The sequence below is a fragment of the Alosa pseudoharengus genome, unplaced genomic scaffold (genome assembly GCF_046254945.1).
Source record: "Alosa pseudoharengus isolate Yale_2024_CS ecotype anadromous, Long Island Sound unplaced genomic scaffold, YU_APseudo_1.1 YU_APseudo_1.1_scf_9, whole genome shotgun sequence".
In the NCBI taxonomy this organism is placed as follows: Eukaryota; Metazoa; Chordata; class Actinopteri; order Clupeiformes; family Clupeidae; genus Alosa; species Alosa pseudoharengus.
Genome location: NW_027468881.1, coordinates 5,628,511 through 5,653,454, shown reverse-complemented (window position 1 = coordinate 5,653,454; position 24,944 = coordinate 5,628,511). Strand labels below are relative to the sequence as shown.

General features: G+C 46.0%; 1 protein-coding gene across 4 annotated transcripts; it reads left to right on the top strand.

Annotated features, from left to right (window-relative positions):
• Positions 1-115: 115 nt before the first annotated feature.
• Positions 116-24,883, top strand: arhgef16 (Rho guanine nucleotide exchange factor (GEF) 16). Of its 4 annotated transcripts, XM_076275726.1 has the most exons (16): positions 306-322; positions 6,872-7,031; positions 7,789-8,771; positions 10,017-10,068; positions 10,954-11,099; positions 13,198-13,254; positions 16,379-16,539; positions 19,025-19,177; positions 19,319-19,448; positions 19,648-19,722; positions 19,913-20,005; positions 20,348-20,502; positions 22,934-23,089; positions 23,488-23,558; positions 24,043-24,144; positions 24,518-24,883. In XM_076275726.1, the coding sequence occupies exons 3-16, from the start codon at positions 8,265-8,267 to the stop codon at positions 24,655-24,657; spliced, it is 1,998 nt and encodes a 665-aa protein (XP_076131841.1). In that variant the 5' UTR covers positions 306-322; positions 6,872-7,031; positions 7,789-8,264; the 3' UTR covers positions 24,658-24,883. The 4 variants fall into 4 exon arrangements, with proteins under 4 accessions (XP_076131843.1, XP_076131841.1, XP_076131842.1 ...); XM_076275728.1 differs by lacking the exon at positions 6,872-7,031 and having other exon boundaries at positions 116-322; XM_076275727.1 differs by lacking the exon at positions 306-322 and having other exon boundaries at positions 5,471-6,930.
• Positions 24,884-24,944: the final 61 nt, after the last annotated feature.

The following is a 24,944-nucleotide window of genomic DNA, read 5'->3' as shown; positions in this document are numbered from 1 at the left end:
CACATATATCGGAAGTCCACCTGTTGTCAGTCAGCCGCCCCCCAGGATGGCACTCCAGGTATGGGAGAGCATATACGCTCCCTCATCTCTGTTCATCGTCTTTGGGCTCTGCTTTCTTATTTCAATCGCCTCCTTTATTCAGCGGTGGTATCGGTTGTTCTCCTGCTTAATGACTCTGGCATGCAGGAGGTGTGGTCCACCTGTCAAAAAACTGACAGGTGGATCACACCTCCGTAACAACATCAGCTGATAAAAACGCGTCACACTGCTCCACCGTGTGACCTTCTGAGGAAGACGGAAGTATACATCGAAACATGTCAAGGTAAAGAAAAAACATCTACCAAAATTATGTGTATGTGATAAAAGAAAAACCAAATTTATGGACTTCCATGTTCCATATGTGTTGTGCATGCATTACTTGAAAAGAACTAGCTTTAGTTATGTATGAACAGTGAAGGTAACGATCTCTTGAGAAAAACGTGAACTTGAAGAAGTGAAAATTGAACAATATGAACTATGAATATTGAACAACTTGAAGCTACATCTATAAGTGTGAACATGCTTAACAAAATATGGGAACAAAACATGAACTAAACGTGCATTACGAATATAATCAGTGGGAGCCCTGCTTGTTTACCTACAACAACAAGCTTCCATCTGGGGGTGATGGAAGACAGTGACACCCTCAGTGTGTTTGAAATGTCCAGTCGATTGCGCAATTTGGTCTTAGTTGCAGTCATTGCCGAAAACCCGGCCTCGCATAGATACGTGGTGGGAAACGTTTTCAGCGCTTTTACGGCTATCTCGGGATATTCTGCTTTGGTTTTGATCCAAAAACCCGCCAGAAAGGTTTCCTTATACACACTCTTAAGACCACCGTCATTTGCAATTTCGATCAACTGCTCTTCCTCCTGCGCTGACAAGTTAGGACTATTCGGGATATTGACAAATGGGTTGCGGACCCACTCATTGGTTTGCCGTGGATCTTTGGAGGATGGGAAGTAACGCTCAAACTCATTTGAAAGCGCAACAAGGTGATCGCGCACCAGCTGCGAGAGAAAGGGCCCTGCCTCAGTCTCTCCCAAAACCCCCAATACTGTTTGGAACTTATCTGGTCCACTCGTCGTCCCCACAAATCAAGCTTGGCTTTAAATGCAGCGACTTTATCTGCCAGTTTAAAGACATTCTCCCCTGGAGTGACAGGTTGAGGTCATTAAGCAACCCGAATATGTCACACAGGTAAGCGAGTTTTGACACCCAGTCCTCATCACTAAAATGTGCAGCTAACGGTGACTTTTTTTCTGTAAGAAATCTCTGCAGCGGCTCTCGCAACTCAAACACTCTGGCCAGTGACCTGCTAAAGATGCTTGTTTTTTGTTGCTGTTTTTGTTCGCCAATAACTGATCAAGTGAAGTGAGCTGACCTGAGGCTGCGCAGCGCTGAAGGCAATATGTAAAAGTGTTGAAGGCGGGACAGACAGACGTAAGAAAATAGATCTTGCAAAATGCAAACATGCGTGCAAACAACTGCATATAGGCCTATGCCATGTAAAAACGTGACATTATTGCGAATTAAATTTAGTTTAGTTTGCATGCATTTTTTTTAAACTCATGTCATAGGCTACGGCCCGGTTAGGAATGTCCTGCGGCCCGGTGGTTGGGGACCGCTGCTCTAAACCACCTTCTGCAAAACAACTGTATACTACTGTCTACACTGCACTATATTTCACCTGCCTATACTGTGTAATACATTGCACTTTTCTGCTTTTTTGCACTTTTCTGCAAATGCTTTGCAAGTGGTGCTTTACAGGTTTTCCTTGGGGTCCCCTCAGGTGTCGCCAAGGTCCAAGAGGGTGACAAAAGACTTCTCTCATGTCCAGTCTTTAACCTGATGGTCTTGACATGTGCCTGTGTTTTCTTTTTTGACTCATGCTCGTAAATGTTATGAATTTTTGCTTTGTCAATGTATTTGTGCTTAGGTGTATCTGACTCCAGCCTCTATGTCATGATCTTTGCCTGTAGGATGAGCCTGAATCAGATCATCCCTAACCTCTTTGTGTTGCTTTGCCTGCTGTAGATATGCAAATGAACTCATGTTCCTCTGAAAATGGATTGATCCAATTTCAGTTTCTGTCTCATCAGATCTAACTGTGTAGAATTTTTAAAACTGTTGTAAATGTATGTACTTGTAGATCAAGTCTTGGAAAATAGTTATTATTTCTTTTCAATGGAAATTATTTTAACATCAGATGAAAGACAATTTTAAGTATAATAATAATAATAATAATAATAATAATAATAATAATAATAATAATAACTAAAATATGACCGCCGCTCAGTCCTGCACATCCATTCCGCGAAAATAAATCATATTAATGAATTTGTCTCCATCTTCTACTCCATCCCCCACTCTTGAAACTTTTGTGTGTATGCTTGTTTGGAATGTGTGTTTGCACACATTCCGCACACAAAGTAGCCTACTGGCGCTGCAAAGGTGAATAGATTTGTTTCTGGGCCAAAAAATCTGTAACATTGTTATAAAACCTTTAAAATCTCTAAACAATCACAAGTAGGGCAGTTCATCACAGTCCATCCATTGCAACTGGACTGATGAAAGGTACACCTGTAGGCTACATTGTATTTGGGAAAAGCAGAAGGTAGCAGCATAATGTATTTATTTATTTATTATTAAACAAAACAATCCCTGTCAGTTCCATGCCGTTTTCAACAGCTATCAAGAAGAGAGGTCATGTCATGGATTTTTGTGAATGTTTCTTCTTCTACATATGCATAAGTTTAGTCATCTCAAATGATATTCAGCTTTATTGTCAATGCACAAATTAAATACCAGTAGTCAAAATGCCGTTTTACCCAGTGGTGCAAATAACTGACATGTCCAAAAGGGCCTTCGAAATGCGTTGCGAGACTGTTCATACACATTTTAACGGGCAAAGTTGAAGAGCTACTGTCCGTTATTGTTTGTGCAAATAATATGCTGATTCATGTTCCCTTGCATTTTGCAACCATGAGGTCCATGGTTAAGCTCAATCTTTTGACGCAATCTTTTGATTTTCACCCAGCCTAGTCCATGGTAGGCGCCCGATAGAAATATTGTTTAATTTTGCGATTGAGATATCCACGCACCCCCCCTGTGACGTGTTCGCTCCCCGGTTTTAGAGCTATTCTAAATGCAAAAATGCATAGAGGGAGTTATGACAAAACCGTGACTGTTAACAAACTATAAGCTATATAAGGTAGGCCCTATGCTAGGCCTATTACACAACACAAATTGTCACTAGGCTATGCCGACCCAAATAAAATCTCCTTTGGAACCAATGGCTTACACCTTACAGTATCAAGCTGCCACCTCTTGGCGAAAAGTTAATAGTTTTGCATATCAGTAGTAATTCATTTCACGTAGCTGTGAATCATGGAAAGGGCGAATGAAGTGGACACTTCTAAATGGAACCCAACCCACTGTACAGTAGCTCAAGGTCTGTGGCTAAAGCAGCCATAATGAAAGCGTTATCATTGTTTGGATACTTCACACACACGTGTTTTTTAATCGCATAGACTACAACTACCAAGCTGGAATCAAAGCACATCGACTCCCCTCTCACACCCTAAACACGCACTTCGAACAAACAAAAAGCACCTCACGGAATAGCCATAGGCAAAACTGTATCTGACCGGTGTAACGTTGGTACTAAATCATCCATCGCAAAGAATGATTTTTGTAGCACGTGCAACAAATATGTGTAGGTACAGCCCTGCCCTGAATACATCTCAACGTGCGCTCTAAAACATCTGGTTTAAATGGAGATGTAGATCATCATGGGTGTGTTAATAAATCTACATTGCGGTGAGTTGACACAAATTATTCACTTTGACGAATTTATGTAGTTTCAGTTACTTTACTTTGAGCCATGCTCTTCCTTACTTGAATCACCTTTGAAAATAGATGATTGAAGTAGCCTATATGGGTGTTTGGGAATGAACGTTGACTCAGATGCTTTTTGAGACCTTGAGCAGAAATGTCCCAGCCCGGTGTTTAGGGTGCATCATAGACAGGTTATCTTTCAGGTAGCCTATATATTTTCCATTAAAAAACCATCACGTAGCGAAAGTGTTGTGGCTAACTCACTTAGCTCCTGTTAGTAGCCTAGGTTATGGTCATAAGCAAATGAGATGACAGTCGAAAGATACAATTAGTGCTGTTATCGATTTGCTTGGTAGCCTATAAACGCATTTATGGTTTTCTACAAATACATCAATAATCAAATTGGCCTCCATCACTCAACCATGCTAACGGTAACATTATTTTACCTATGTTCTGCTATTGATAGGATTAACGTAGCCTACCTGCAGTAAAAAACAAGCATGTCCGATAAACATTCTCAGATTTATTTCGGCTTCAAGAGGAAATGGGAATTACATGTCATGCAGAAATCATCCTACCCTTAGATGTTCTCTGCGGTAAACTGTAGCCTACAGTCTTGTCCTTGTAGGAAGCGTAGTGTCTTTCCAACCCACTTTAGATTAACTTCCAACAAAATTACGTCTCACTGCAACGATGCGCCATCTAGTGGACAAACGACTACTTATCGCCAATACTGGAAATGCAGCCATGATGATAATGATGAATATTTATTTTGGCTTTCTTTCAATCCTACTGAATTTGTAATTATGTATCGGCCGTTCTAATACCGATAGTATGTGGGTGCCTGTGTGTGTGTGTGCATGTGTATATGTGTGCACCACCATCTACAGGCCAATTAGTGTACAGTCACTAAATGTACACATAACTTAATTTTTTAGACCCCCCCATGGATGAAATTCTACGAAACTTGGCATACCCCCAGAGAATGTCAGGTTAATCATACACATAAAATTTGGTGCAGTTCTGAACGTCTTTACTGAAGAGAGGGGCGATTAAAGCAGAATGATATTGCATTTAAATGTTTTACCGGGGGGGGTGCAAATCACAAATGAGTGATTATGGGCTAGGTTGATGTGGGCCCTTGAGACCAACATACCATAAAAATGTCTTCATCCTCGGTGCCACGGTTCAGGTAGTTATTTAGGAAAAACATTTTTTGGGGGTTTCGGGGGGCCCAGCGCGGAGGGGGAGTGGCCCCCGGGGACCAAACTAAATTTTTCCGTAAAAGTCTAGTGGGGCTACATACCCACCAAATTTCATGTGCCCTGGTGTTTCGGTGCCCCGGGTATCGTTGACCAAAATTTCAGGAAGTAGATGACGAAGAAAAAAAAATAAAAAATTGACAATCCCTATATGACCGCTTCGCTAGCTTCGCTAGCGGCGGTCATAATAATAACATATGTACATAATGATAACAATGTGTAAAGTATGAATATTTTCACCAACCAGTTCATCTACATCTCATTCCCACTTTCTTACTAGTCAAAAGTACAACTGAAATGTATAATGTAGATCATTTTAGCACCTGTGATGTAATTACCATAATTTCCAATATTAATTTTTGTAATAATGAGGTTTGGATTATTTTCTGGGCTCTTATGAGTGGTTTAACAAAAAAAAAGCCAATAGGCGGAATTTCCTTTTTTCAAATCAGAGGTCAACTTTGAAGACTTGTACAGCCACAAAGCTACAAGATCCAACTTGCTATCATACCATTTTATACTCCAGAGATATGTAGCTTTCAGAAAAATATAGTGAGAATTTGCCCCCCCAAGTGGTAGTGACACGCCCCTTTTTGGGCCTGTGGCTCATGGACTAATTGCTTTTATAAATGGAGGATGATTTGCTTTTTTTTTTTTTTTAGGCTATAAAACTGTTTAATGTCAAAGTGAAAATAGACCTATTCAAAGTTATGTTAATTAATTAAAGATGTAAAATTAGTGGCTGTATAAATAGTGACTGACCAAGTTCAGCAGCGGTCCAACCAGTTGCTGCTAGTAGTCTCACAATTAGTGAAATAGAGATGACCTGAGTGCAGTGAATGGCTAGCCTGACGAGCCAGACCCAGGGGCGTGTCTAGATTTCTAGGCTAGTGAATGGCTACAACTCCACAATGAAAGCAAAAGAACACTCAACACTCTGAGAAAATATTATTGAAAAGTATAAGTAAGAATACAAAAACGTTCAGCACTGAACATCACCACAATCACACCATCCTAGTATACTACTTTGAAGCATGATGGTGGCAGCATCATGCTGTAGGGAATAGAGGATAAGAGATATAGATAAGGCCTAGAGAACAATGAGATGCTAATAATGTCACAGAATTATGGATGAATTGTAAGACAGAACCATATCCATTTGACACTTTGCTGGTCAGATCCCACCTTCTCCACCGAAAGGTGACGTAGCAGACAGGATTGATATTATAAACTATTTTGTTTTCTGTAATATATCATGGGAAAAGTCTCATCAGAGTTAGGCTACCGTTTAGCCAAATGTCACGAATTATTTCTATTGGGCAGGCCGATTCACAAATGTAGGTGTAGGCCATCATTTTCAACAACAGAGGGCGCTGTTTCACAATACATTGATTGAGACTGGAAGTTCCAAAAAGTCAGTGTGCATGTGCTGATCAGACATTAATATATTTATGAATGAAAATCACTCAGTGTCTCTAGTATACTTTTTTTTTGTCGAAATATTCTGCGGCTTAAAGCAGAGGCAGTAGGCTTAGCCCTTCAAGGACTCAGCTCAGACAATTGTGTTATCCCTATTGTCATTAAAGGATGTCCGTGAATAATCTAGGTTAAACTATTGCATATGGGCATATGTATTATTTAATCCTGCATTCTTACCAGTCTCTGTGCTAATGAGCCTCCTGTCTACCTGTGTAAATTTGCTTCACCTGTGGTGACGTAAACTCGCACAGATAGGAGACCTCGGGCAGCAGTGCGTCGGGGGAGGAAGTTGAGAAACCTATGGTGACAGGTAAACCAACTCTAGCCTGTTCTCAGAAAATACAGGACTGTTTAGAAGGATATCCAAAGCATAGCCTGCGTAAAACCATTGGGAATATGTCACCGCTATGGGTAAGTGTCCGTTTCACCTTGGTTACTTTTCCTTGTGATTGTCTGACTCGTGAGTTCAAGGGGAAAGAAAGCATACCGCAGACGTATCACACATCGGTCTCAATGCTGATTCAGATTGCACGGAATGATTTTATTCACTAAAATGTACGGGCTGAACGAACGTCGAGCGGCTACTTGGAAATATGCCCTGGCAACATGTTACAGGTTCTTTGACAGGTCTGTTGATTCAAAGTTTACGATTTGGGTAGTTTCGTTAAAGATTTGTTTTACGCATAAAAACACTTGGCCATGTCGTGTTAAGTGTACCTAGGCCTACCTACAATCGTGAATTCCTTGGCGTGTTTGTCTTTAACCGTATTTGCAACTTTCATTCACAGTATAACCAGCTTTGAGGACCGTTTGTTTAGTGTAACGCCAAACCTGTTCGACCTGTGAAATATGTGCAGATTAAACGGGGGTATTAGCAATCCGGTGAGGTATTTTAGCCGCTCTAATCAGATTGTGGGCTACTGTTCACCGTTTTGGGGAGAACATGTGGGTCTCACTCAGATTCATTAACTGACATTCACATCTAAGGACTTGGGACAGTTTTGATGTACAGTAGAGCAATTTCAGACCATATTTTGCCTAGGCTTTGGAAACGCCCTGATTTCAAGTTAATGTTTGACGTATCTCCTTGACAAGAGTACAAAATACAGCAATCAAAGTCTTGCAATAGGGAGACTCGTTATATAAATGGGCTCTGTCATCCTTGCAGGTTCTTGTTGATAAACTAGACGAGATCTGCTGTTAACCGTGCCGTCCTGCTATTGGCAAGGCTGCGTGGAGCGCGTGAGATAAACCGTGCCCTTTCCTCCACACATCTGTCTCAACACGCCCAGCCTGCAGAGTGGAGCCTCTCTCTCTAGCCTGGGGCACCAGCGGGGACATCAAACGTCCTGCTCTGGGAGGGCCGGTCAGCCCATAGGGAACTTGGTCAGTATCAGAACACAGTCCACAGGGAACCGGGAGAATACCAGAACCCATTTGAGATTTGGGTTAGTACCGGAACACATCCCATAAGGAACTGGGTCAGCACCGGAACACAGCCCACAGAGACACAGATCAGGCTCATTGTTGTATGCAGAATCCACATCAGAACCTAGAGTCAAGAGAGACCTCTTGTGCAGCTTGAGTGGATTCTCAGCAGTGCTAGAACGTGGGCCAGGTTCCAGGTTCTATCAGAACAGCGTCATGTCCAACAGGCTCTCTGACGGTTCCACGGGGGACACGGCACCCCTGCTGCTGGAACAACGCTTCAGGTCTGACCTCCAACTGAACACACACACGCCCGACACAGACACACAAACAGACGCAGGTGCGCAGGTGGTGCTCAGCACGCAGAGTAAGGTGGCCCAGAGACTGGGCAGTGCCCAGCTCATCCCCAAGAGCCTGGCGCAGTCCAGCCGACCCAAGATGCGCCACCACACCACAGTGGTCACGCTGCCGGTCGGCGCACTGGACACACACAAGGCCAAGTGTGTGTCACACGTGCCCGACCTGTCCTGGGAGGATTACGACAGCGACGGCGATGGGTTTGCGCTGCGCCGTAACCGTAGGAACAAGTCGTACCGCGCCGCCGTCACCAGCCTGAGTGCTGACGCCATGGCGATGGAGCGCAGGGAAGCGAGCACGCTCAGACCGGTGGGAGAGGAGGGGGCACCAAGTCCGCAACCGACCACACACAGACCAGTACGCAAGGTAAACACACACACACACATACACACACACACACACACACAGAGAACAGCACGCAAGGTACACAAACAAACCAGCATGCAAGGTACACACACACACGCACACGCACACACACACACACACACACACAGTGAACAGCATGCAAGGTACACACAACAGACACAGACCAGCACGCAAAGTACACACACACAGACCAGCATGCAAGGTACATACACACACACACAGAGAACAGCACACAAGGTACACACACAAACCAGCATGCAAGGTACACACCAACACACACACACACACAGACCAGCACGCAAAGTACGCACACACAGACCAGCACGCAAAGTACACACACACAGACCAGCATGCAAGGTACATACACACACACACACACACACACACACACACACACAGATACACACACACATAGACCAACACGCAAGGTACACACACGCAGACCAGCACACAAGGTACACGTACACACACGCACACACACACACACACAGATCAGCACGCAAGGTACATACACACACACAGATCAGCACGCAAGGTACATACACACACACAGACCAGCACCCAAGGTACACACACACACACACACACACACAGACCAGCACGCAAGGTACGCACACACAGACCAGTATGCAAGGTACACACACACACATACATACACGCACGCACACACACACACACACACACACAGACCAGTATGCAAGGTACACACACATACATGCACGCACACACACACACACACACACACACACACACACACACACACACAGACCAGCATGCAACGTACGCACAGTCGCACACACAGACCAGCATGCAAGATACATGCACGCATGCACGCACACACGCACACACAGACACATAGACCAGCATGCAAGGTACGCACACACAGACCAGCATGCAAGGTACAGACACGCACGCACGCACACACACACACACACACACACACACACACACACACACACACACACATAGACCAGCATGCAAGGTACGCACACACAGACCAGCATGCAATGTGTATTACACACACACACACACGGCACTCCCCACCCAAGCGGAGCCCTGTACACTCAAACATGAACATACACATGCACCATTAGTGTCATAACATACAGATGCACCATTAGTGCCATACCATTTACAACATATGTCATATGTTACAATCTAATATTACAATGTTTAGTGTGATATGATATGTAAATGTGTTACACATATACCGTAAAGGGATATTGATGATGATATCTTTGGCAGAGAACCTTTGGGAGGAAGAGGAACCAGAAGCACGGAGGGTCTTTTAAAGATCGTAAGTGTCAGTTTTAAGTATAGTAAGTATAGTATATATACTCTTTTGATCCCGCGAGGGAAATTTGGTCTCTGCATTTATCCCAATCCGTGAATTAGTGAAACACACTAAGCACACAGTGTACACACAGTGAGGTGAAGCACACACTAATCCCGGCGCAGTGAGCTGCCTGCAACAGCGGCGCTCGGGGAGCAGTGAGGGGTTAGGTGCCTTGCTCAAGGGCACTTCAGCCGTTCCTACTGGTCGGGGTTCGAACCGGCAACCCTCCAGTTACAAGTCCGAAGCGCTAACCAGTAGGCCACGGCTGCCCCATTTTAGGTGGGAGTCGGAGGTGTGTGAGAGTTTGTGATAGGACAGACTCACCTTGAAGTTGTTAAGAGGCTTCATGAGCACAAAGAGCAAGTTTCTGTCTGAGGATGGTTTAGATGGGTGAGGGTTTAGTCCTGATGGTTTAGATGGGTGAGGGTTTAGTCCTGATGGTTTAGATGGATGAGGGGTTTAGTCTGATGGTTTAGATGGATGAGGGGTTTAGTGTGATGGTGTAGATGGATGAGGGGTTTAGTCTGATGGTGTAGATGGATGAGGGGTTTAGTCCTGAGAGACATTTTGGAGGAACATGAATTGAACATGAACTGATCTCATCTGGCCAGGATCAGACTAAAACCCACTTCACAATCAGGCATCTCACTGTTGTGCCTGTGGACAGTTCTCACAGCTGAAGCTTTATTCAGGCATGTGCTGCATGTTTTCTCAGATGTGTGAATGGGTGTCCGATTTGTAAGCTGGATGGTGTTAAAGTCTGGAACAAATGAATTGAATAGACATACATGTGAAGTTCTAAGCTGCAGTTTTTGTGTTTCTAACTTGATAAATATCTTCTTACAGAACCGCGCCTCTACCAGGAGATCAAGGAGCGAGGTTTGCAGAACACTGACGAGGACTTCACCCAGACGGAACCGCCGCCAGAGGACCAGGGCATCGTGGTGAAGAACTACCGCCCTGCCCATATGACCTGGAGTCAGCTGCCTCAGGTGAGACAGCGCTCAGCCAATCAGCTGCTTTAAATGAGACAGGTCTGACCCCATCAGCCAATCAGCTGCTTCAAATGAGACAGATAGAACCTCAGGTGTGGCAGATGAAAAGCTGCTTCTACATTCTATTTGAATCAAATATGTTTAAGTAGCACATGAATTGTAATAGCTGTAGTAATATGTCTTACATCAGGGGTGGGCAAACTGTGGCCAAGCACTTTCATCCGGCCCGCCGAGCATTTAATTTGGTTTCAGGCTGCTCGCTAGAGAACGCTTACAATGTCAATGTCAAAACATCATGTTAAATAGAGATGAGGCCTACTCTTAGTTATCTTCTTTGCAGCAGATCTAACTTGAACGTTATGCTACTACTCCATTTAATTGGGAACGCGTCTGCGCTCACGAGAGGGAGAGAGAGCAGCAGGTTCCAGCTGGCTTGTCATTGTTGATAATTGATATCTCCTTATAAGAAGTAAATCATGAAGGCAACAGTAGTTCCCACTACTGACCATTTATAAACTGTGAGAGGGCACAGCCAAGGGTACAGCACTAACTATAGCGGGGCGGGCAGAAGATCATTGAGAAATAAACGTGAATTGTTCTTAAGGCGACAGTGAACAATTTATACATGTGTTAAACAGCATGAAATTATCAGTATTATTTAAGCAATTAAAATTTTAAAACAAATACTTTTGATGCTAAATGATAGGCTATAACAAAATGTATTTGTGTGTGTGTGTGTGTGTCATTGGGGTGGGGGTGGGGGGGTGTTGTGCAGCTCACCGGCCAATTTTCAAAACCCAGTGTGGCCCTTGAGCCAAACAGTTTGCCCACCCCTGTCTGACATATTAAGAATATGGAAACTAGAGCATAAGAGAAGAGAGCACGGAATGGTGAGGAAGTGAGAGAGGGATGATGGTTGTGAAAGAGAGAAAAGAGAGGGATGGCCCTATTTGGTGTTTGAGAAAGAGAGAGAAGAAAGGAATAACCCTAATGGTGTTTGTGAAAGAGAGGAAAGAGAGGGAAGTCCTCTGTGTGTGTGTGTGTGTGTGTGTGTTGCATCACATGGACTCCCGCTATGAGTCATCTGCCATCTCTGAAGGCTAATGATGAGCTGTCCTGTTGTGAATGTTGCATAAAGGTTGCATAACATTTGTAATGAGTGAGATTTTTGTAGTGCTGTGAGGATGGTCAGTGCTGTGAGGATGGTCAGTGCTGTGAGGATGGTCAGTGCTGTGATGATGGGCCAGTGCTGTAGGGTCAGTGCTGTGAGGTCAGTGCTGTGAGGATGGGCCAGTGCTGTGAGGCCAGTGCTGTGAGGATGGTCAGTGCTGTGAGGATGGTCAGTGCTGTGAGGATGGTCAGTGCTGTAAGCTCAGTGCTGTAAGGGCCAGTGCTGTGAGGCTGGTAAGTGCTGTGAGGCCAGTGCTGTGAGGCTGGTAAGTGCTGTGAGGTCAGTGCTGTGAGTGAGTCATATCATATTGCTGAGAGGAGCTGAGGGTGGGGGGAAGCCAGAGGAAGAGGAAGAGCTGAGACCTGCCAGGGGAAGAGTCAGGGGAAGAGTCAGGGGAAGAGTCAGGGGGAAAGTCAGGGGGAGAGTGTGAACCCAACAGGTGTCAGGTGTGTAGGTGTATGATCTGAACATGTTCTCAAGAAACCTTCCCCCCCTACACTTCCTGTCCCCTCTTCCCTCTCCAGTCTTGGTCCAGGGGATCGTGGGATATGTGTCCAGGGCATCGTGGGATATGTGCAGGGCTTAAAGTGTTCAGGCGTGAGCTGGTATGCTTAAGATTTGAAAATAGGCAATGAGACTAGGCTACAGTATGATGTCCTCATAAATGTCTGATAACTTCAGGCACAGACTTTTCTATTGCGTTAAGATCTGTATGTGTCCAGGGGATCGTGGGATATGTGTCCAGGGGATCGTGGGATATGTGTCCAGGGGATCGTGGGATATGTGTCCAGGGGATCATGGGATATGTGTCCAGGGGATCATGGGATATGTGTCCAGGGGATGTGATTTGATTGGAAAGCAAGCTGCAGTATGATGCCACCATCTCTGTGTTTGACCGCATTCTGTCGTCCATTTCTCCTCCAGGTGAAGGACACGGGCATCCTGGAGCTGATCTCACCTGAGGAGCGCAAACGCCAGGAGGTGAGTTACTGAGCCAGACCCAAGCCACACACACACACACATACACACACACACACACACACACACACTCTCTCTCACACACACACACACACACACACACACACACACACACACATATATACAGAGGACACACACACACACACACACAGAGGACACACACACACACACACATAGAGGACACACACACAGAGGACACACACACACACACACACAGAGGACACACACACACACACACACACAGAGGACACACACACACACACACACACAAAGGACACACACGCACACACACACACAGAGGACACACACACACAGATGACACACAAATCGCTTTCAGATATAACCTCCGGTGTATATGCGGAGGTTTGTCAAACGGATGTCCTACCCTTCGGATGATTCAGATATGATGCTAACCTGCGGACCTTATACTGACCTTATACGGACGTATGTGTGAACGACATACACGCACATTACAGAATCTCCGTGTGGTTGTCGAGTGAGGGGTGGGGGCTTGTAGAGTTCACAAGAGGCGAGATATGACGCAGAATATATGCGGCCGCTGCCTGTCACAGCTGCTTTTTGTTTACAAAGTGTAGCCTATGCATTATGTAGGCTAAAGAAGAGAAATCTATTGTAGGCTAATACTTGAAGTAGGCTAGTCACGTAAGTGCGCACTTGAAATTGACCTACAGTATTTGTATGTGTGCTTTGAATAAACACATTTATCTGTTTTCAACGATATGTACCAGAATTACTTGGCTATAGAACCCCAAATCTGGTTTGCGTTGGAGAGAGAGAGCATGCACAAACATTATGGTAGGCTACCAGCCAATTCAGCAGGCTAACTCAAGACTTCAAGGCCATCATACGTTTTTAAGCAACAAACAAAATACTAACATAACAGTGAAGTTGTTCGTTTTTTCATGGTTTATTTTTTCCAAAAGCATCCTCTCCCCATGTGTCTATTGCATTTACGTAAGGAGCTTGGAACAAAGTTGGGTTTTCTTCGTTTTCATTTTCTCTAGGCATATATGCTCAACAAATATCTGCGAGCTCAGCAGGTCATGAGAATGCTATCAATGAACAGAAAACCGTGTTGGCTAACAATTTATTAAATACTCCTGTAATTGTCGTCAACGACGTCGCTGTAGGCAACTGCCTTTTCAGCGCCTTCTGCTTATCTCGCACAGTCTTTTGAATTCGTTTGGCCTTGCCATGCAGTTGTAGGCTACAATGTGCCGTTCCCTTCATGTGTTCTATCAAAATGTTGTATGCCCTCATGGACAGTAGCTCCGTGATGTCTGCATCTTTCCAGGTCGTTGATTTTCTGGACAGCACTATGCCACTCCATCATAACACTGGCATTTAAGTCAGATCTAACCACATGGACGCACGAAAGAAACGTTACCAACACGCCCTCTCACTAGGTGTGAATTTTAACCGCATGATCTACGCCTCGTTCAGACACAGCACATTTACATAATGTCCGGAGGAAATACTAGGGGGGGGGGGGGAGTAGTAGAACAACCGGCTAAATTTGGACTTCCATGTGACCGGTTATGTCGTTCAGATATACGGCCCCACCGTTTAACATCGGCTAAACCTCCGGTCTTACACGTATGTCTGAAAGCTCTTACAAAGGACACACACACACACACACACACACACACACACACACACACCCACAGAGAGAGCGCGCACACACACACACACACAGAGGTCTCACACACACACACACACACACACACACACAGAGGTCTCACACACATGCACACACACACTAGTCTAAAACACACACAGAGAGATACACACACAGATATACACACTAGTCAACAGACACACCCCATAGGTCTCCCAGAGGACCAAACTCTTCTTTTTGTCCTTTGTGCATTTCAGTGGGAGTGGATTAGTGTGTGTAAACATTCTATGGGTCACAGTCCTCACCCCCCCCCCCCCCCCCACCCCCACCCAACAAAGAACAACACACACATACACACACAGATTGACAGTATGCAGTAACACAGTGTCTAACTGGGTCTGTGTTTGTGTGGAAGACAGCTGTGTGTTTCTTTTTAAAAGTGTGTGTCCTGAGTGTCAGACTGTAGTCAACAGGGTGTTTTCCAGTGCCTGTCAGACTGAGCATTCAGGTGTGTGTCAGTGTGTGTCAGTGTGTGTCAGTGTGTGTCAGTGTGTGTCAGTGTGTGTGTGTGTGTGTGTGTGTGTGTGTGTGTGTGTGTGTGTGTGTGTGTGTGTGTGTGTGTGTGTGTGTGTGTGTGTGTGTGTGTGTGTGTGTGTGTGTGTGTGTGTGTGTGTGTGTGTGTGTGTGTGTGTGTGTGTGTGTGTGTGTGTGTGTGTGTGTGAAGGTCTTTAGTGAAGCTGTTTTGTCTGATTGCCTGGTGTTTGGAGTACAACTCTATCGACTGGTGTTGTAGTTCTCAATACAGTCACTCAGCGTGTGTGCTGAGCTTAGTCATTATCTTTTGTCTGAACACAACGCTGCTCCTGGGTAAATATCAAGGTCCACCCTCGTGTATCTCAAAGAGGACACACCCAGACTACACACAGTGTTTGTTTCCTTATACATACAACACACACACACACACACACACACACACACTGTATCACGCTCCAAGGGCATTTACTGCTGCGTGCGTGCGTGCGTGCGTGCGTGCGTGCAGGTGACCTGCGGCTCCACTCCTCTCTAGGCCTATAAGCAGGGTGGCAGTGTGAGAACAGTAACATGAAGAGTAAAAACAGGAAATCAGTCTAATGAGAACTCACCTCCTCCGTCTCACCCCTAGGGAATCTTTTTATACCAGTCATATTTTTAAATCATATTGATATTATTGTGTGGCTCCCCTATATATAATGCCTGTAGAATAGTGATTAGCCCTTAAGTCTGTGCAGACAGTGAGTTTGTCTGTCCTCCAGTGCAGGCCTTCAGCTGTGTGTGTGTGTGTGTGTGTGTGTGTGTGTGTGTGTCTGTGAGATGTTTTGTGTAAAAACTTTGGTGTAAAAACTTGTTTGTGTGTTTCTGTTTGTGTGTGTGCGTGCATTTTTGCGTGTGTGTGCGCGCATGTGTGTGTGTGTGTGTGTGCGTGTGTGCGTGTGCGCTTGTGTGTCTCAGGCCATCTTTGAGATCCTGACGTCGGAGCACTCGTACCAGCACAGTCTGAGCATCCTGGTGCGCCACTTCAAGAAGAGCGAGGAGCTGCGGAGCACCATGACGACCACAGAGCACCACCACCTCTTCTCCAACATCTCCGTCATCCACGGCATCAGCAAGAGGTCAGCACCCCGCTCTGCTCAACGTCGCCATAGCTACGGGGCTGTGGGGGCCCAAGAGCCCGCTTCTGTCTTACCTCCGCTCTCTGCCGGTGTGTGTGTGGGTGTGTGCTTGCTTGTGTGTTTGTGTGCGTGGGGGCGAGAGAGAAAGGTGTGTGTGTGTGTGTGTGTGTGTGTGTGTGTGTGTGTGTGTAGTGTGTAGGTGTAAGACACTCTGTATCTAAGTGGAGGCGGGAGCAGCTAGATATCACATTCCTGATGATGTCTGTGTGTGCAGGAACAGTGTGCCCCACTCACAGCAGACAGAGAGCACACACAACAGCTGTGTGCTGTGTGTGTGAGCAAAAAAGAGAGTGTGTGTGTGTGAGCAAAAGAGAGAGAGAGAGAGTGTGTGTGTGTGTGTGTGAGAGAGAGAGAGAGAGAGAGAAAGAGAGAGAGAGTGTGTGTGCCTCTCTCCTGTATACAGCCAAATTAAACTCTGCATCTTGATTGTACTTCTTCGTGACTGGATCTCATGTTTCACTTTGGTATGCAATATTTTTACCAACAGTGTAAGAGCAGCATTTTTCAGAAGAACATACTCTCAGTAGGGCCTCACTCATAGCGGAGACTGGTGATCACACACAGGTGTGTGTGCATGTGTGTGTGCGCGTGTGTGTGCGCGTGTGTGTGCGCGTGTGTGTGTGTTTGTGTGTGTGTGTGTATTTGTGTGTGTGTGTGTGTGTAAGAACTGTGTGCTCTACTAAAACATACTCTACAGCATTCAGTCCAACAGATGAAGCAGCAGGGCAGGCAGGAGATCAGCATGTGGTCATAGAGTACTGTGCTTTGGGCTGGAACTATTCAGGGGCTGTGGTGTGTGTGTGCCTGTGTGTGCCTGTGTGTGCCTGTGTGTGCCTGTGTGTGTGCCTGTGTGCGCGCCTGTGTGTGCGTGTGTGTGTGCACCTGTGTGTGTGCCTGTGTGTGCCTGTGTGTGCCTGTGTGTGTGTGTGTGTGGTAAATACCGATGTGTGTGTGGGTAGTCTGGAGCTGTGTTTCTGAGCAGGTCTGAACAGGTTAAGGAAAACTGGTTCCACAGCTTGTACGGAAATCACACTCTCTCACACACCCACCCACACACACATACATACCTGACAGGTTCTCAGTGGCCCTCAGAGAGCACACTGCTGGGTTCAGTCTAGGGCTGCACCACTAATCGTTTCTGATTCAAAACTGCAATTTCAACAAATGCAATGAGCTTAATTAATTAATCATGCAGCTCGCAACTCTCGTCATGTCCATGGTGTTTGTATTCATGTCATCCTCTCGTCATGTCTATGGTGTTTATATTCAGGTCATCCTCTCGTCACGTCTATGGTGTTTATATTCATGATGTCATCCTCTCGTCACGTCTATGGTGTTTATAAACACCATAGAAGTGACGAGAGGATGACAATATATTCAGGTCATCCTCTCGTCACGTCTATGGTGTTTATATTGTCATCCTCTCGTCACGTCTATGGTGTTTATATTGTTATCCTCTCGTCACGTCTATGGTGTTTATATTGTCATCGTCTCGTCACGTCTCGTCACGGGGGTCATACAGGTGTGTGTGTCTCAGAACTTGCGGGTCATACACAGGGCTTAAAGTGTTCAGATTTGAAAATAGGCAATGAGACTACAGTATATATGACGTCCTCATAAATGTCTGTTACCTACAGACATTTCTATTCCTTTAAGCCCTGCGTACAGGTGTGTGTATCTCAGTACTGCAGGGGTCACACAGGTGTGTGTATCTCCCATGTCTGTCCTGTTTGATGAGTGTGTGTGTTCATGAAGAAGGGTCGTTTTCAGCAGAGAGACAGAAATTATCAGAAAAATCCACACATGCTCGTTCCCACAGTGAGCCATTTGTCATTTTGCTGAAATATGTGTGTGTGTGTGTGTGTGTGTGTGTATGTTTGTGTTGTAACAGTTTGTTTTGATCTTGGCTGATGGGTTTGTGTGCCAAGTGTGGATGTGTCGTCATGGCAACCCTACCTGTCATTTCTTGCCATTCACAACCGGAGTCTCAAGTGAACCTAATTTTTTTTTTAAAAAGCATCATTGTGCAATTCCTCTGGGTGCCTTATGAAAAGCAATTGAGATTGCATTACCCACTCCTTTGTCTCTGCACACACACACACACACACACACACACACACACACACACACACACACACACACACCTTGTCCTGTCCTCCATCTCTGCTCCCTCCTCCCATTTTCCCTCCTGTAGGAATGAACAGAAGTTATGGGCTTATGACTGACTCACTCTTCTCCTGCTCTCCCCTCTCCTTCTGTCCTCCTCTTTTCCTCTCCTCCTCCTACTCCCTCCCCTTCTCTCCCCCTCTCCTGCTCTCCCCTCCTCTTCTCCTCTCCCCCTCCGACTCTCCCCTTCTCTCCTCACCTCACCTCCTCCACTCCACTCCTCTCCTCACCTCTCCTCTCCTCTCCTCTACTCCTGCAGGTTTTTTGAGGACCTGGAGAAACGCCACACCATCCATCCCGTCATCCAAGACATCAGTGACATCGTCCAGAACCACGCCACCAATCACTTTGAGCCCTACATCGTCTACTGCGCCAACGAGACCTTCCAGCAGAGGACACTACAGAAGCTCCTGTAAACACACACACACACACACACACTACCAGTCATTGTGTGACCGCTGCTCTGGACAAAAATGATCATATTTAGTACTAGCCACTAGGCCACTGACTGATTAACCATATATTTTGTGTGTGTGTGTGTGTGCGCGCGCAGCTCCAGTAACGTTGCGTTTAAGGAGGCTCTGAAGCGTATCGAGTGCAGCCCTGAGTGTGGATCTCTACCCATGATCTCCTTCCTCATCCTGCCCATGCAGAGAGTCACACGACTGCCCCTGCTCTTGGACGTCAGTATACACACACACACACTCACATTTACACACACACACTCACATTTACACACACACACACACACACACACATTTACACACACACACACATGCATATGTACACACATACACACACACACACACACAAACTTCTTTCACTCCCTATTATTATTCAGCCCTGTCTGTCCTGTGTGGCGTGTGTGTTCTCTCTGTGCAGACCATCTGCCAGAAGACTCCTGCTCAGACTGCAGAGTACTTTGCTGCCTGCTGGGCTCTCAAGGCCATCAGTAAGGTAGGGGTTCCTCCGCACGCACACACACACACACACACACACGCACGCACGCACACGCACACGCACGCACACACACAGAGCCATCACCCACATCAGCTGATGTTAGCCCAGTGTGTCTGATCTGATCTGCTGAGCTCACACCCGTGTGTGTGTGTGTGTGTGTGTGCGTGGTGCGTGCGTGCGTGTGTAGCTGGTGAAGAGCTGTAATGACGGGGCGAGGAAGATGGAGAGGACGGAGCAGATGTACAGCATCCAGAAGCAGATGGACTTCGGCAAGATTAAGGTGCCGCTGTGGGACGCTATGAATCCTATATAAAGCACACACATTAATATACCTCTAGGTGACCTCTATGTGTGTTTGTGTGTGAGTATATATGTGTGTGTGTGTGTGTGTGTGTGTGTGTGTGTGTGTGTGTGTGTGTTTGTGTGTGTTCGTGATCCTGTGTGTTCATGTGTGAGTATGTTCACATGTGTGTATACATATGTGTGTGAGTATGTTCATGTGTCTGTGTGTGTGCATGTGTATGCAGCTGTTACCGCTGATGTCGTGGTCTCGGTGAGCGGTGTGTATGTTTGTATGAGTATGTTGATCTGTGTGTGTGTGTGTGTGTGTGTGTGTGCGCAGCCGTTCCCGCTGGTGTCGTCGTCTCGGTGGGTGGTGAAGAGCGGAGAGCTGGCGGTGTGCACGGAGGAGCTCAGTCTCTTCTGGAAGGCCTTCAGCCACCGCAGCTACTTCCTCTTCCTCTTCAATGACGTCCTCATCATCACCAAGAAAAAGGGGTACGTCCAGCTCAGGGCCTGGGGCCACAACACGTGTGTGTGTGTGTGTGTGTGTGTGTGTGTGTGTTTTATATTTAAAGTGTGTAAGAGCCCAGGGTAGTCACAGTCTTTTGCTCATTTCCTCAGTAGAGAGCCTGTGTGTGTGTGTGTGTGTGTGTGTGTGTGTGTGTGTGTTTTGCTCATTTCCTCAGTAGAGAGCCAGTGTGTGTGCTCAGAATAAAGCTTCAGATTCAGCCAGACGTGCACCCGGATCAGCAGTGTTAGGCTGACGAGCCTCTGAGATTACGGGGCGTAGCTGCTTCTGGCCTGATGTGGCCTTGACTTAGCTCTCATGTAGTCCTGATGTGGCCTTGACTTAGCTCTCATGTAGTCCTGATGGGGCCTTGACTTAGCTCTCATGTAGTCCTGATGGGGCCTTGACTTAGCTCTCATGTAGTCCTGATGGGGCCTTGACTTAGCCCACTAGCCCAGATGCATGTTTGAAGGAGACAGTATTCACTGCAATTTGCACTGTAGCGTAAAAGATGTGTATGAATATAAATAATGTAAAGAACTGTGTGTATGCATGTGTAGAAACATGATGTAGAAAAGAATGTGTGTGTTTGTGGTGAAGAGGAGAGTGTGTGAAGCACGTGCGTGTTTGTGGTGAAGAGGAGGGTGGCTTTGTCTGTGTAGGGGGTAACAAGAGCCAGGAAAAATGTGTGTTTGTGTTTTCTACGTTCTACGTGTTGGGAGGTGGGACAAGATGAGAGAGAGAGAGTGTGTGTGTACTGAGGCCATGAATGTGATTATACGAGAGGAGTGTGTGTGTGTGTGTGTGTGTGTGTGTGTGTGTGTGTGTGTGTGTGTGTGTGTGAGAGAGAGAGAGAGAGAGGAGGGAGGTCCTCTGGCATGCATGGAATTCCTTGATGGCTCCCAGTATGTCTCCTGTCCTCCAGGCCCCCACATACACACAGGTTTTCAGTGTCCTGCAGTGTGTGTGTGTGTGTGTGTGTGTGTGTGTGTGTGTGTGTGTGTTTGTGTGTGTGTGAGAGTGATTCTGAGCTGAGAGACCGCAGCATCAGCAACCAGCCTGATATCATCTTCGATGTGTGTGTGTGTGTGTGTTCTGAGGCCTGCTGTAGAGTTCTCAAGATGTCCACAGGGACAGGGCACAGAGGTGTGGTGGAGCTATCCATAGAACTGGACTCCATTGGCGTTGGAGAAAGAAACCATTTGATTTAACAAGTTAGATCCACTTTAAAGCATTTATGGATGTTGCTTAAGATATGGGCAAAGGTTTTATGGTCACTTGATGCTAAAATGGAGCTTTTTAGCCAATCCTCATAACACTACATGTAGCGTGAATCTAACAAGGATGAACACTAAAGAAATGCCATCCCAATTGTGAAGTCTTGTCAGTGGTAACGTCATTGTGTGGGGATATGTCTCACCTGTGGGGATTGGGACACCAAAGAACAGACATTCATGTTACACAATATCAAAGGAAAACCTGTTGTAGTCCGTTGTAAAACAAAGGCACTAAGGCAAAACTGAGGCACAAAGCTAAGGTTGGGGAGAGGTTTTGCCAACTCGTTAGAGTAACCTGAGGCACAAATAAAGCTAAACACTGGAGAGGCTCAAATAACAGGAAGGGGAATTTTCTAGAATGACTCAAGCCCTCGTCCTGATTGAAATCCAACACAGAGTTTGTGGAACTACAGTGCCGGAGCTTTATCCATCAACCTAGATGATCCATGCAAATTCTACAGAGAAACTTGGGGGAAATCACTGCAAAACAATGTACAAAGGCGATATTGTCTCACATCATATGAATTTGGGTTGTTATTACACCAAATGGATTAAGGTGTAGGGGTTGAATACTTATGCAAATGGGATTTTAGATTATTAAAATCTTTATACTGATATATTGATTACACTGATTAGGTAAATATGTGTACATAGAAGTACATATAGAAAATAGTGATTAGGGTAGAATACTTTTGCAAGCTGTACGTCAGAGTTCTAGGCTGTGCTGTCTGTATGTGTTTATATGTGAAGTGCAGAGACTGTGCTAGACTGTGCCATGCTGGTGTGTGTGTGTGTTAACATATGCATCTATTACATGTATATATACTGTATATATTGTGTGTGTGTGTGTGTGTGCGCAGCCGTTCCCGCTGGTGTAGTCGTCGTCTCGGTGGGTGGTGAAGAGCGGAGGGGTACACACACCTAATACATGTATACATTATGTGTGTGTGTGTGTGTGTGTGTGTGTGTGTGTAGCGAGGAGACATTTGTGGTGCTGGACTATGCCACGCTGGAGCACGTGTGTGTGTGTGCGCAGCCGTTCCCGCTGGTGTCGTCGTCGTCTCGGTGGGTGGTGAAGAGCAGAGGGGTACACACACCTAATACATGTATACATTATGTGTGTGTGTGTGTGTGTGTGTAGCGAGGAGACATTTGTGGTGCTGGACTATGCCACGCTGGAGCACGTGTGTGTGGACGAGGAGCCGGGCAGCGGTGCCAACCCCCTGCAGCTGCGCGTGGTCATGGCCCAGAACAGCACCGGGCACAAGGAGCAGATCGGCCTGGTGGCAGAGTCCAAGTAGGGAAACACACACACACACTTTATTTCTTATATAGTCTTAGAATTCACACACACACACACACACACAACATACACCCTCCCAGTAAATCACTCATTTGGACAGAAATATCATCAGTACACATAAAAAAAAAAAAGAGACTGGCTCCATCTAGTGGTTGTACTCAGAATGGCAAAGAAACAGCTTTGCCATTGAGGCGTGCTATAACCCAGGGTCTTAATAATGCTCTGGCCAAGTGATTACATTGTTTGTGTTGGTTACAGATTCTCTAGTGTAAAGTCTGTTTCTGTCCATGCCTAGATTGGGCTAAGTTGATGATTTAGAGGATTGAATGTGTTGGGTGTGTTTAGTGGGTGTTGTAAGGCTTGCTAAATGTGTGTGTGTGTGTGTGTTGCAGACTGGATAAGGCTCGCTGGGTGACTGCCCTCCGGGAGCACAGACGAGCAGAGAGCGACACAAACAGAGACGGTTGGTGATTTCTCTTTCCAACATGGCTGCCTTCACCTTTACATGCATTTGTACCGCTGTGTTGACCGACTTATAACCAGAGGTGTGAAGTTGAGCCATAAACACAGACACATGAATGTTGTAAACACAGTGGGGGTTTATGAGGAGTAGCAGGTCAAATCTCTTCCTCATTACTGCTGGTAATGACCAGTGTGAGGAGACGCAGGGGCTGCCTGGGAGAGCCGCCCGGTTGATGAGGCGCTCAAAGCCCTGTGCAAATAAGAGGGGTGTGTACGTGTGTGAGTGGGAAGGTGTGTGTGCAAGCGTGTGACAACGTATGTGTATGTGCGTGTGTGTGTGTGTAAAGTGCGGCTCAGTGGCAGCAAATCACACAGGAAATGAGCGGCTGGTGTTGGGAGAATTACTTTATTTCCCCGATCTGATGTCCACTGCTGGCAGTGTGTTTGTGCTGCTCACGCTACTGACCCGTGTGTGTGTGTTTCAGAGCTGCCGCAGTACGAAGCCACTAAGGCCTATATGCCGAAGACTCCAGATGAGCTGGGTCTACAGCAGGCAGAGGTGGTCATCGTGGAGCAGGAGGTAGAAGGTGTGGATCACCAACACACAGACTTCTCCAGCACTCACTCGCACACACTCATCACCAACTACACTTTGACATTGAGGTCTAGAAGCATTTACAATGCAGGGATCCTTTACACTACTGTGATGTGTTTGAGACCTAATCATCAGATAGGTAATGTTATCCAATGTTGCTTTGTATACTACAGATTTGTTTTACTAAATAAAAAAAATAAACACATTTTTTAAAACTTCAAAAAGTTTTACATTTTCAAAAAAACAGTAATATCTTGTTCAGCGAGGTGCACAGCGGAGTTTAGGGCTACGTGGAGTTCAATGTTGCTGTTGTGTGATTGGCTGAGTGTGGAGTAAGCTGACGTTTGATTGGTTGTGTGGTGCAGGGTGGTGCCACGGGGAGCGGATGCGTGATGCGGAGCGCGGCTGGTTCCCCTCGTCCTGCGCCAGCCAGATCACCAGCCGCATCACCATGATGTGCAACATAAGCCGTATGGAGCGCCTGCGCAAAGAGACCATCGTCTAACACACACACACACACACACAATCAACAGGAGTCTTGGAATACAGGGGACCAACACATGAGCCAACACCCACACACACCAGCAGACCGCAGCCTTTAACTACATATCTGGACTGTCATGAGGACTCGCCCCTGCCTGTACACAACTGGAGGGCGGCACAGTGTGGAGATGTACTAACCTCCATAAACCTCTCCACTCCTGTGTTGGTACTTGTGGTTAAATACTTGACATTTACTAACACTAAACTGGCTGTTCTAAAAATGTGTTTAGATGTTTTCTGTTAAAATGC